At 42.5% G+C, this 14,346-nt stretch overlaps 1 protein-coding gene across 1 annotated transcript in view; it reads left to right on the top strand.

The window, feature by feature from the left end:
- cdh7a (cadherin 7a) overlaps positions 1–14,346 on the top strand; it is a gene marked incomplete at both ends in the record, with an annotated part of 728,354 nt that overhangs the window by 215,293 nt on the left and 498,715 nt on the right. Inside the window, one exon of the mRNA XM_084312150.1 lies at positions 5,946–6,065. Coding sequence (XP_084168276.1) covers positions 5,946–6,065 — 120 coding nt within the window. The remainder of the gene's footprint in view (positions 1–5,945; positions 6,066–14,346) is intronic.

Raw genomic sequence — 14,346 nt, 5'->3', positions numbered from 1 at the left:
GGGGTCGCTGTCCAATAGGAGAACGAATATTATGGTCTGGCCTGTACTAGGTAAAGGGATATTCCGTGTATATGTACAAAGAATATACAAGGGATATCAGACGATATACAAATACTATACAATATATCTCAAGTAATAAATATATATATTCGGTTTAATCTGACCCTTTGTAACAGCCGCCTCCTAATTAGTCCGCACACATTGCATTTTTGAAGCATTTAAAGGAAAACTCCAACATTTTGTGAAATTAGCTTATTTGACATCTTCCCTGGAGTTATAAGAAGATACATACCTTTTTCGTCTCTCTGCATGCATTGGGCTTAGGGAACGCCTGGACAGTTAGCCTAGCTTAACTTCATCACTGGAAGTGGGGCAGACATCTAACCTAGTTCACTACAGTCAGGAAATATACTCCAAATACAACTCCCAAACGAAAAAGGTATGCATCTTCTTGTCCAACTCCAGGGAAGATGTTAAATAAGCTAATTTCACAAAATGTTGGAGTTTTCCTTTAAGCGTTTCAATTGGCCAGCCAAACATGTTATCTGTGTACATGTAATATTGTACTAATTGTGTATTTATTAATGAGGTAAGTTATGCCCCGAAATCCGACGTTAGAGTCAGTGTGTCAATATAGTTACTGCACTTTAGCTTTGTAGGGCAGTATGGTTATGCTGTTAAATGAAGTAGTGGTATTGCAATGGCACCATCTCCGTCTGGAGAGAGAAGACATTTGCGCTTGATATAGCGAAGTTTACCTATCCCTATATCTTCTTGCAAGCCACTGACCTTGTATGTACCAATGTATGATGATTCACAGGGATACATGTAGTATGGCTGTTTGTGTCTGTACTTTCTGTAAATTATATATACCTCTTCCTCTGATTTAAGAATATTCTCTACTAATGCAAATCCATCTCCAACCTCAATACAATTGTCTCCTTTCTTTGTGGACAAAGTAAACCGATGAGTGGAGACCTTCCTGTACTGTTGTGAAGAAGTAAACTGTGGGGGGACAGGCCCATCAGTGTGAATATTACGCAAAATTGGATCATCTGTGGGACATGGGGATCCAACATGTGGAATTTCAGACAACCTTTTCACTACCTGTTGTAGAGGCTGATGTGGCTTGCGTAGAAGATGCTTAATTTGTCCAAGATAGTTCTCAAAAGGGAATCCTGAGATATTATCTAGAGTGCCAAACTTCCTGTATTCCTCAGCCAAATGAATAAGCTGGTGTACATTGTACACAATTTCACCTCTTCCATACACTGTCCCAAAGTGTTCAACAAAAGAAACCATCAACTTGTGCGCAAAGGCCAACATTTCCTCAGAAATACTAGGGGACAGCAACAAGTACATTCCAACAGAAAACAACATGAAGTTGTCATACAGCTCACTGGGGAGGGAATCCTTCAAAACAACAGGACCCCAATACAACATGAAGGATCGCAACTCAGTAGCTTTCCAGCGATCTAACTCTGACAGTTCCCTTGGTTTACGGTTAAATTCACAAGGCATGTAGGGACGTAGCTTTAGCAGTTTACCTGAAATGGCTTGTACAGTTTTGGAAGGGACCCTTGTTGCCAAATTCTTCCCCTTTAACCATATATTAAGCAGTTTTCTTGTAACTCCGAGACAACAGAGATGCATGTAATCAGTTGGAAACATAGAAACCATCTTAACTAAACCTGTTAAAGGGCTCGTCCCATTGTGATGTGCCTCATCAACCATGTCTGAGAAACTGGAGTCTGTCCTAAGTCTGACTTTTGTTTCAGGATATGTCATTTTATTTCTCCATACACCCTCCTGAAAACACTTGTCACAACCAGAATAGCCATTAAATGCCTTGGTCTGCTTAATATAAGCTCTAGCCGGGGCATCACAAATGAAAGAAGAAATCTGTACATCAAATTGCTTGTCATTATAAATAATGCCATTAGACAGTACATTCTGAAGATCTTTGACAAACTGCTCTAGGTACTCAAAAACACTCTTTGGCTTGCTTAGACCACAGAAAATGCCAACAACAAATGGGGACTTTGTGTAGTCACATTTGAGACTTCCAAGTATGGGCCAAAACTGAAGTTTAGAACTTTTGAATAAAGGTAAACCATCTATATTAAACTGTAAATTAAGAGTTGTCAGAGTTGCCGGTAAAATCAAACATGCCAACCGTGAAAGCACCCCTTTGACTAAACCAAAATGATAGTATTCTCCCCCTTCAATCTTAGTGGTAGGCACATGTTTTTGTGTTCCTAGCAATGTTCTTCCATCTTTAGGAAGGGTGGGGTGAAACATCTTCAAAAAGGACAGCAAAGATGATAGTGCAACCAGAGAGACTGAATAGGATGTTGCCCAATATTTTAAACTTGTCATGAGGAAATTTTCATTATGCTCATCACTGTCAAAGACATGTTCAGGTTCAATTTCGTCATCCCCAGCTATACTTTCAAAATGTGCATTTGACTCACCTGGTGAGTCAATATTTTCACTTTGATCACTGATAGTTAGTGGTCTGTTTAGTGGCAAGTCTGAAGTTGATAAATCTAGTGGCAAGTCTGATCTAGTTGTTAAATCTAGTGGCAAGTCTGTCTTTGGTAAATCGAGCAGGCACTCAGTCCACAATTGGAGGGGGGCTCCCCACCCTCCAGAACATTTACAACAAGCGTTGCAAGGGCAAGGCGAAGAGAATCATTAAAGACTCCAGTCACCCGAACAACTGCCTCTTTGAACTGCTGCGGTCAGGCAAGCGATACCGGAGTCTCAAGGCGAGCACAGAAAGACTCAGAAGAAGCTTCTATCCCCAGGCCATCAGGCTGCTAAACGAACAATGAATGAACACTACACAACAACAACCACCAAACGCACATAGCACACACATCCACACACACACACTCACTTTAAACAAACACACTGTAGCACCCACTCCACACACTATATAGCACACACCCACTTTAAACAAACACACTGTAGCACCCACTCCCCACACTTTATATTTACTGATGAAGGATTGCACTACAACTCGTACACCTTACTGTAAATTGTACCTAAATTGTACCTCATCCCATTTCTGCTTTGCACTATATAGTACTGTACATTAGTACACTGCATAGTATTGTATATTATATGGTAACTCAGAACATTGTACATATGTCTATACCGAACACTGTGACCTCATTTTCTTCTTCTAAAATTACATGCTATACTATGTTATTTGATACTATCTTGTCTAGCACAGTCTCTGGAGCGTAACAGTAAGAAGCATTTTGTATGAAAGTATTCTGTACTTCTGTATGACAACTATTAAAGAAACTTGAAACTTGAACTTGAAGTATAGGCTGTGACAGGATCTGTGTTCTCTAAAGAGTGATGGTTTGTCCTTGAATTAGCAGCAACAATTAACTTATAATCAGTGAGGATAGCCTGCTCTGTCTCTCTCACTAATTTGTTGACTCTACGTCTTTTTGCCCGAGAATAAGATGACATAGTGATGAGGTGCTGTAGTCAATGTAATGGTACATACATTGTGCTATTTACTTGGCTAGAACAGGTCTTTGCTTCAATTGCTGCAACGTGCGGCTTCTTGAAACTGGTACGTGATTCTGGAAAAAGAAAGAAAAAAGGGGGGAGGGTCGACATTAATGTGCTGCATTGCAATGTGCAGGGTGAAACGCTTGCATAATTCTACATTTTGATCAATATCAAGAGAGTCCATTATTATATTATTGTTATATTGTTCATTAGAAAATACCATGTATATAACCAAACGTCTAACTATATAGTCAATGTAATGGTACATAAATTGTGGTATTTACTTGGCTAGAACAATTAAGTCTTTGCTTCAATTGCTGCAACGTGCGGCTTCTTGAAACTGGTATGTGATTCTGGAAAAAGAAAGAAAAAAGGGGGGAGGGTCGACATTAATGTGCTGCATTGCAATGTGCAGGGTGAAACGCTTGCATAATTCTACATTTTGATCAATATCAAGAGAGTCCATTATTATATTATTGTTATATTGTTCATTAGAAAATACCGTGCATATAACCAAACGTCTAACTATATACTATCTGTATGTCATGCATGTCCCTCCCTATGCCATAAATGTCATCATGTGTATGTCATAAATGTCACTATGAATTGAAAATGGGGGACCCTGATGTAAACGAGACAAAAACGTCTTTCTCTGGTCTGCATCCCCTTAACAATTGTGTGTATTGAGCCATATTGTATTGTACCCCTTCTGCAATCTGTTAAATAAAGTTTTCATTCATTCATTCAACATTAGCAGGACCAGTGGCACGCCAAACAGCCTGCAAACTACCTGGCGTTCTATCGCCATGCTCTAAGACAAACTCTAACCTTAACCAACTTAGAAAGAGTGCAAGGGGAGATGAAGCATATAGCGATATAAACATAGTCATAGCATCAAATTAGTATTTAGATAAGCCACAGAAAAAAATCACGTTATAAAAATAAGCAGTTTCTAAGAAAAAACGATTTGTTATGTGAAGCGCTTTATCAACATGGGCGCCGCCATTTTGTTTGGTGACATCACCGTCGCGGTGCATTTAGCTAGCTGGCTACCTAGCCGCAGCCGGGATTCAAAGCCAACTAACCGGCTAACCCAGCTCGCTAAATACTGCATGTAGCTAGCAGAACTGTAAAATTAGTTTGAACAGCCATACAAAAAGAAACACGCGGTCCCGTTGTCTGGTAGGCAACGTTGCATTTACGGATCCACGTGTTTACTAGCTAGCCAGCTAGTGCGTGCTTCCTTGACTACTTCCTGTTCACCCAATAAGCATGCTTTTGATTGGCTGAGTCGCACAACGTCATTCAGTACCAACGCACGCAATTGGACCACGCAATTGCTATTCGTTTGGCGCTAGAATATTTACATCGAAATAACTTAAACAACCGTACGATTCCACTTGCACACTCTCCAGAGTTATATTAAGCACACGCTAACGAATATTCATGAATATTTATCTTAGTTGACGTATATATATATTTACCTACCAAACTGCAGCATAAGCACATGCACAACGCCGTCAAGATCCACTGGTCACACTCACAATAACGTTATTTTTCACAGAACACAGTTAAGATAAAAGTAATATAGCCAAAACTTACTGTAAAGCACTCAGTAGAATCAAATCCGGGGGAACCAGACGTGCTGTTCTGTTGCAATGCAGTTCACATTGAGAGAGTGCTCAGCTGCATGCTGGGACGTACGTCTGTTTAAATTGGGGGGGGGAATTCGGATTGGTCCAACGTAATGACGACAAACAGCATACGTTGAACAGCATGCGTTGATTCAACATTTATTAGATATTGGCATTTCAATCATTAAAATGCAACCACAAAACAATATTGATTCAATGATATGTTTTCAACATTAGTCAATTGCTTCAGCGGTTAATGGGTGATTCACCATCAATCGTCGACCTTAACCAAAAATCAAGCATTGTGACCATAAATCAACATTGAATTAACACCTTTTGCTATCTGGGAAGTGACTCCCAATTTGTACAGAATCAGATCAGGTTTCCTAATAATTAACTAATTCATGGGTGTAGTGCATCTTTAATGGAATGACGGTGGTTAGCACTGCTGCCTCACAGCAAGAAGGTCCATGGGTTCAAACCCCAGCAGGGGCCCTGTCTGTGTGGAGTTTGCATGTTCTCCCTGTGTTTGCGTGGGTTTCCTCTGGGTACTTTCCATCCCATACCATAAAGACATGCATGGTAGGCAGGGACTACAGATGAAAACTAGCTCATTAGCTAATTCTGGCACATTTACATTGATGTGGAAACTGAAGATGTTGATTAATGTGCACTGTCCCTGGGTAAAAAAAATTAATAAATAAACTTAAACTTAAATGCTTTCATTGTTTGAACTCTGGAGTATGTATGCTTTCTTAAACTGTGCTTCCTCTGCAGGCACGTCAGTGGTCACGGTAGTGGCAACGGATGCGGACGACCCTACGTATGGGAACAGTGCCAGGGTCATCTACAGCATCCTGGAGGGTCAGCCCTACTTTTCAGTGGAACCCAAGACAGGTGAGCTAATGTGGGAGAATCAAGCAATAGCTCACGACAGGCCGAACTACAGCCCCTTAGCTGTATAAATATATAATAACCATAAGCCACGGCCTGAAGTGAGCTATTGCGTTTATAAAACACTTGCCAATAGGCTATGGCAATATGAAAGTAAGACTTCAATTGATAAAGTTATTATTAATAAATGATAATGTTCAAAATAAAATAGGCCCTCCTGGGCTGGCTGCCTGCACTGCAAGGCGTTGCTATGCAACGTACACACGAACAACTAGCTGGCACATATACCGACTATTTACCAAGGCCGAATGCTGTTTTAATGTACGACCTACGACCAATGTTCCCCCTAAGGTGCGCCCGTGTGCGCGCGTGCACATGGCAAAACGCTCCCGCCCACATCTGAAATCGGTTGCACAATTTTTTTTTTTTTTTTTTTTTTTTTTACTATTTCTTTTTTTATTCAACAAACATGACCATGTTCACGTCTTAAACTCATACTGAGGCCTTAGTTTTGGTTTTAAATTGCATATCATCATTCATTTATTTATTGTCACACAGAGCAGAAGAATTTTGCCAAAACAAACCAATAGTATCCAGCTGCAAAACGGCTGACCAGCCACACTCTCAGACCCAAACGCATTTCCTTTGATTTAATTATACATCAAATGATTTATGTCAAGGATGCCTCGCTTGAATGAAGTTAACTTTTCACCTGGATAACATTAACATTCAGGGTGAATGTAATGTGAGAAATTGGGATAAAAAATAAATATATATATATATATATATATATTATTTTTATTTATTTATTAAATTTTTTTGATCGGATCGGGAAAGATCGGTATCGGTAGATACTCAAAATCACATGATCGGGATCGGATCGGGAGCAAAACAATTTGATCAGGACATCCCTAACGGTAACCTGTTGCGTGTGACGTTACCAAGAGAAGCCCCGCTTTCAGTGCTTTGTGGGCAGCGCTACTGCACACTCACACAGACACACACAACAGATGAGGAAGTGGACAGATCCGACCAGCATTGCTGGCTCCTCACAATACAAACGCGAAAATGTACATTACAGATGAACTGCAGAGAAAATTTCCAATTTATCATCCCGGTCGAGACTAATTGGAAGCGGAGTGCAACGCGTGCAAAGCTTGACCATATGTTTATGTGTCTAATAAAGGTGCTGGCGATCTCAAAGCTCACATGGACACAGCAAAACATTACAAACAAAGCAGTGCGAGGCGAGAGTTTGATGGCAAAGTTGACCAAATTGATTGAAGAATGCAGCTATACAGAGAGAGAAAGAAAATAATTGAAAACTATTTTGATGCCTCAAAATGATGTTTTGGTTTGATAAGATGCTTATGATACAATCATAAGGATTATGTGTGTAATAAATTAGTTTAGTACACTAATTTCAACAAATCTGAAACTGCATAGTGCACTTTTAAATTAGTAACTGTAGTAGTTTTTTATAGAACATAAATCCTAAACCTAATTGCCGAATAGAAAAGGTCATAAGATTAAGCTTTGATCAAGAAAACAGCTGCCGTGGTAAGTCAACGCAAGAACCCTCCCAACAGGTTGTGTGCCGGGCCACTCAAAACAGCCGGTTGTAAAAGATAAAGAAACTGTTTGAACAAGCTTCCTTCTTCCCCTTCGGGAGTCCTAGAACAAAAGAGCCACCTGGCTCCTTGAGGGTGTGGGACAGGAAGGATTTCAGATAAGCCCTAGCTACCACAATGAGGTGATGAGGTCACATGAAGTTGTTATCAGCGGCTTCGCGACCTGGGGGACACAAGGACATGCAACTGTTCTGAGTAGTAACTTATGTGTGTTTACTGAGGTAGAATGTTTATCATCAATATGAGACTGTTAGGCTGGAGCTTGGTAAATCATGGAGGAACATATTATTAATGAACGCTAAAGTATAAAATAGATATTGATGTAAGTTAAAAGAAGGATTAGGCCTGTTAGCTATTCACTGAAAGTCAGCAGACTGTTACAGACTTAAATCCCCTGCAAAATAAGACTAGTTTCACTTAAGGTGAAATTAGGCTTAATGGTAACAGAATGTGTTCAATTATGATATCTCTGTGTTTATGTAATCAAGGGCAATTCAAATATATATATTGTGAGATCAATAACCCAAGTATTAAGTTGTTGGACGGTGTTTGTTCTTTGACTGGAAAACAAAGGAAAGTATAGAGTTGGCTGTGAAGCCAACCCACAATTTCACATTCAAACTTAGTAGGCCTGGGATTGGAGGAAAACATCTGATGATGTCATTTTGGTGACGTCACTCAGAGACTCCAGGCTTTTGGATATAAGAGGGGGTGTGGTGACGATGTAGGGAGGACACTCTGAAACGAAACCACCAAGAAACCACACCCACCTCTTCACACAGGAGACGACGACCGGCAGAGAGGAGACTGAACAAAGAAGAACATTTTTGGAGGGAGAACAGACTTTGCTTTGTTCACCAGCCAGAGAACAAAGACAACTCAACAACTACAATTCAACAATCTACTTTCTTAGTCTAGTTGGGATCGCAGACGGCATAGTGTCTCGTGATCACAACTATAGCGTTCTTTATTTAAATTGAAACAGATCATTTTTGTATGATTTTGTGGATTTGAATAAACCACTCCTTTGAAATAACTACCTTCTCCTCCATTTCTCCTGATGTGCCGCGGGTCGTCAAACAAAGACCTCCCAGTCATTGTTAAAAGTACTTTCCAGGGCTGTTAAGGTTTTAAACACAACGCAGAGCAGATTAGATATTAGGTTCTGATTAAATCAGAACAATTAGCTCAGGAAAGTACTACATTTTGGTGCTGTGAACCGGAGAACGAGAAGCGACTCGGATGAGATTTTTTATTTTTTTTTCTCCTTCTTCATTCTTCAAACCCAACAACGACCGGAGCTGCGACAGCTTCGAACCTGAGAAATAGGTGAGTGATGGGTCGCTCAGTTCAAACAAAGGGGTTGACAAAGTTAAAGCCTCATATAGAAATAATGTATGAAGGATCGATAGAAACCACTCATTGAAATATATGAGAACGTTGAAAGCCTCGTATAGGATGTATATACGAAGGAGGGGAGGCATAACGACTGTTTAACAGCATGATCAAAGCGTTGAACTGCAGTAGATTGAAACGTTCATTGAATCGTGAACGCGGTATATCTAGAGTGGCAAGTTAACTGGGCGCATTTTGGGTAGTGAGAACACCTATTTCATTATGACCTAGAATGGGGCGCGGATAAGGTTGGCTATTTTTTTACATGTCGAGGCGATGAGTGGATTGTGTCTATGCTAGTTTGGTGGGGCAGGATCTGGGCCTGGAACCGTGACTCAAAGCGGAACCAGCGTGGAGTCTGGTCCATCGACGAGGTATGGGATTGTTAATACACAAATTCAACATTATTTGGATCATGTAAATCAGAATGATTAAGAGCGAAATAGATCAGTGATAAATAGGGGAGACGTTATGCGATTACAGGAAGGAAACGACTCGATTAATGTGAGCGAGGGCTAGCTGGTGAGACGAGGTTGTAAAGTATTTTTTAGGGATAAGCGCTGTGACGTCAATTCGACGAAACGTGGTATCTGCGTTAAATATCGACCGAATTAAATGAAGAATTATGCCCGCATTAGGGTATTTTTCAAATAGATTGAGTTGACGAAGGGTTGTCTATAAATTGAGATGTGGATTACAAGAACCCATAGTCACGGAAAGATCTTTTTTAATACGAACACACCAGGACATATTATGAGACTCGTCCGCTGTAATAAAGGGCGAACAATGGTGCTTAATAACAATTCGGTTGAAAGACTGATATAGTACTTGGTAGCAATTCGGTTGAAAGACTGTTGTAAACTTAAATATTCAGTATAGTTAAAGTGTACGATTGCACCTGATCTCGTTTTTAATAGTCGCGCGGAAGTTATTGAATAAAGTGAAATAAAATGTGAATTTTTTAAAATGGCCACGCGCGTTCTGGTAACAATAGTGTGTAAATCTGAATGGATGTTTGTGTTTTTATTTGTGGTTAGGAGTGGCAATAATATGTATGTTTGAATGATGGCTATGGTTAGGAATGATTGATGAAACATAAGAGCTTATTGTTGTATTATTATGAAATTTTAATGACCAAACAGCCGTGGGGAAATGTAATAGTAGAACGCCGGTTTTTTCGAGGGCCGTTGGAACACAACAGCAGTTAGCTGCTACATTAGCCTGGGGGGCGACCGGGGAATACTAAGTGACGAAGCGGCGTAGTTTCGAGTGTATGAAGTCGATCGGTGGTATCATGGGATTACGGGGATGTGTATAGCACTTAAAATTTTTCAAATTCGACGCGGATAAAGTAGTTGTTTAATGTTTTAAGGGACCGGGATGAAATGGGAGTTTGACCCGGAAGTCGTCCTGAGCACCGCGGAAGTGAAGGCAGCGGGGTCAAGCTAGTGTTTTGAGAGAGCCTGTGTGATGTAATGTTTTTATTTTTTGATTAAATCTCTACACTGGCGTTTTGAGAGGATTAGAGTTCTGTTGTGGGGAAAGTGGTGTTGCGTTAACATTGCGAGGTGTCGGCCCGCGCGGCGAAAGAGGACAATGGGCCGTTGGGGAATGTTATTATGATGTCGTGGGTGAAGCTAAGCTAATGCTAACTAGCCGCGCTAACGGCTAGGCGGTCGCCGGTTGTGACGTCATAAGGGTGCGTGGAGCGGAGGAAGGACTGGCGGCCTGCGCTGGGCTAAAGCTAACGAAGCTAATATGCTAAGCTAACTGTGCTAACGACATAGCATGACGAGACTCTCGGGATATCTCGCGATGAGGCGGCCATCTTGAGTAGGGGCGCCGGGCGTCCATTGTTAAGGGGAAGGTGGAGTTTATTTAGGAATGCGGTAGGGGGCAGCAGAGGACATGGTGAGTTTCCATTCGAAACTGTTTTTGGGTTCTACACACAGAACGATTTCATTTAGAGGTTAGTTTAATAATAGAGTTAGATTGTTATGCTGTGATAATTTGGGGCAATAGCTTAATCTGGTTGTGGGATGTGGGGCCCAGGTCCCCCCCTCCCCCTCACTCTCCCTGACTCGCCCTTTCTCTCTCCCCCACCTCTCGCTCTCTCTCTCTCTCTCTCTCTCTCTCCCTCCCTCTCTCTCTCCCTCTCCCTCTTTCTCCCTCTCTCTCTCTCTCTTTTCTCTCTCCCTAAACCCCCCCTCTCTCCCTCCCTCTCTCTCCCTCTCCACAACCCCCCCCCCTTCTATCTCCCTCTTTCTCCCCCTCTCTCTCTCTTTTCTCTCTTATCTCCCTAAACCCCTCCTCTCCCTCTTTCCCTCCCACCTCTCCCTCTTTCTCCCTCGCTCTCTCTCCCTCCCTCTCTCTCCCTCTCCATACCCCCCCCTCTCTCTCTCTCTCTCTCTCCCTCCCCCTCACTCCCCGCATGGTCATGTGGCACAGGCTATATTGTAATGAGGTGTTATATGGACGAGGAATCTCGCTTAGAGGTATACCTCCTCCACCTCTCTTCCATTTTCTCTTCCCCCCTCGGCCCCCCCCAAAACGCTCTCTCTTTCTCTCCTAGTTTGGACTTATATATTGTTTATTGTTATTCTTTATAGGTTTCAAATGCAGTGTATTGTTAGATTTATTGTTTATTGTTATTCTCTGTAGGTTTCAAAGGCAGTTTGTTAAGTTTTGGACTTGTTTATTGTATATTGTTATTCTCTGTAGGTTCCAAATGCAGTTTTATTGTTATTTTTTGGGGATTTCTAGTGCTGGTAGTGGTATTGGCTGGCGTTAGGGCGATGACGTTGTAGCAACCAGCAGTGGGCCATACTCTCTGGCTCTCACCAGGTCTTCGTGCCAGTAGTTTGGGTGTTGCGTTCATGTTGGTGGGTCGTAAGTCGGAGCATGCTTTGAGGACAGGTTAGGGACTCTCCATGCAGCTGGACCTGCGTGTGAGGGGTCACTCTGCTCGGCTGCACCTGCGATGGCAGTGTTGGTAGACAGAACGTCGTGGCTCGCTGTCTGCCTCCACGCATTGACGGGGATGCGCTATGTGTGCAACTCGTCGAAGCTCGCTGCCACACGGCGCGCATTTTCGTTTTAACAGGGGTACGGGGACTGCTAGACGTCGTGGCGTGGGTGGTAGACAGATCGTCGTGGCTCGCTGTCTGCCACCGCGCATTAACGGGGATGCGCTATGCGTGAACTCGTCAAAGCTCGCTGCCACACTACGCGCATTGAGTTATATTATGTGTGGATATTTGGGTGGTGGTGGTTACGGTGGTTAATTTGAGTCGGAGGTGCTGTGTGGGTGCAGCAGTGGTTGAGAGTGGTACGGAATTTGGATATCCTTGAAGTAGGAAGCCTGGGGTGTCGCGCTCCAGGTTTGCAAACTGGGGGGGGACACCGTGGGCTACAAGTCAGGTTGACCAGTGAGATGTCATTGGTCTGCAGGGATTTCAAAATGGGGGTGGTGTCTGCACCTGTGGTTTAATAAACAGGTTGTGCGACACTGTTCCCAGGGCACGAGGATTCGGTGACATAAGGCACTGAATATTAATTTCTTTTCTCGTGAGAAGTGGGTCTAACACCTAAGTGGTTAGGTGTTACGGGGGAATGTGTAGTAATTGTGTGCAGAATTATGTGTGAGATAGGTGTATTACTGGTATGTAAAATGTAATATGAGTGGAATACATTTTTAGGCTTTCTCAGATAGAAATAAATAAAGCTACACATAGAAGGAAATGTTAGAATTAAAGATACACATAGTCATTTACAGCGCAATAAGAGCTAAAGTGATTTTATTCACCTAAATTACCATATCCAGTACAAATGTTTAGAAAGGCTGTGAATAACAAATTTCTGATTGACCAACAGAAGGGAACAGGCTGATGCGATATAGGGTTCCCCGGAGTTGTGTGAAGAAGGAGCATGACAACGGGATTGGGAGATCCAGTTTTCCGATGGAGACAACGAAAAACGATTAAGGCCGTGTCGTTGATAATTCAAAAGAAAATTGCACAAATGCTCTCTTAAGTGATATTAGTATAGAAGATGCCCGACATTCCATGCTTAAAGATAAATGATGGATTGTGAAAGGGAAATGCCACTGATAATTAAGTGTGTGCTTTTTCTTTCTCTCTTCACAGCTGCTCCGGGGCGGACAAGGCAGTGCTGACAATTCCGAACTCCGAACGGGGGATCAAATTGACTTTGAAAGTCTGGGTATAGTATCACGAAGCAGTTATCAATTCCTGTTTGCACCAATAACTCTGACAGTGTGAGTGATATTAACTCAAGTTTGTAAAGATAGTTTAAATACAGAGAAACTTGCTTTCCAAACGGTGGAATTTGAGTGTATGAGAGCATGTGTGAATGATTAATATAGAGCAGATTCACTAACTTTGATGTGGTGCAATTAGGAGCAAAAATAGGGTAACCAAAACTGGACAAATAGACTAGTTCATTTGAGCCATAGTGTAATAGATAGAAACAATATAAAAATGGCCAACAGTCAGGCCAATGGTGGGGTAATGCCGAAAACCTCTGCAGTCATTTCATTGACCGAATTGAACAGTGACGTTAACCTGATTGATTTGAATGTGACCGACTCCCCTCCTGAGACCAGTGTGACGGAGGGACTGGAAATAATGTCTTTAACTCCGCCACAGGGGGTCGTTGCTGCGAGCGACCCAGAGACAACTGTATTACCCGAGCCGATCCACGCTGAAGTGTCCGTTGCAGGTGACTGCCAGTTAACCAAGAGACAAAGAAAGCAACTGAGAAGAGCGATGTTGTTGCAGCAGTCCCAGGGAGTTTACGCTGGCCGTACGGTGGGAATAGAGACCGACAACAGGTATGGGATAATACATGAACAGTTTCTACAGCCCACCTGTGTCCCGTGCCTAGGTTTCCCCCACCCCCACCATCAGTACCAAACTGAGAGAAGTGGCCCGCTGACTAGGAGCCAGGCAGCAAGGGCCAAGGTGGAGGAAGAGCGGGGGACGTGCCTCCCTCAAGAACAACAACAAACCCCAAGAGGGACACCCTGGCATGCACAGGGATCAAGTGGAGGCAGGAGAGGGGGCGCGAATGGAAACAAAGGTCGGCAGGTTGATTGCTGGCAGTGTGGGGAGATCGGACATATTTCATGGGAATGTGAGAATGGCTATAGAGCCAGAAGGGGAGGCACTCGAGGGGGGAACAAAGGAGGTGGGCGTGGGCAAAACCAAGGTCGGTATCAAGTGCAGTGTCCACGGCCC

The sequence above is a fragment of the Notolepis coatsorum genome, assembly GCF_963971535.1.
Source record: "Notolepis coatsorum genome assembly, chromosome: 4".
Taxonomy (NCBI): domain Eukaryota; kingdom Metazoa; phylum Chordata; class Actinopteri; order Aulopiformes; family Paralepididae; genus Notolepis; species Notolepis coatsorum.
Note: the sequence above shows the minus strand (reverse complement) of the source record. Positions and strands in the feature narration are given on the sequence as shown.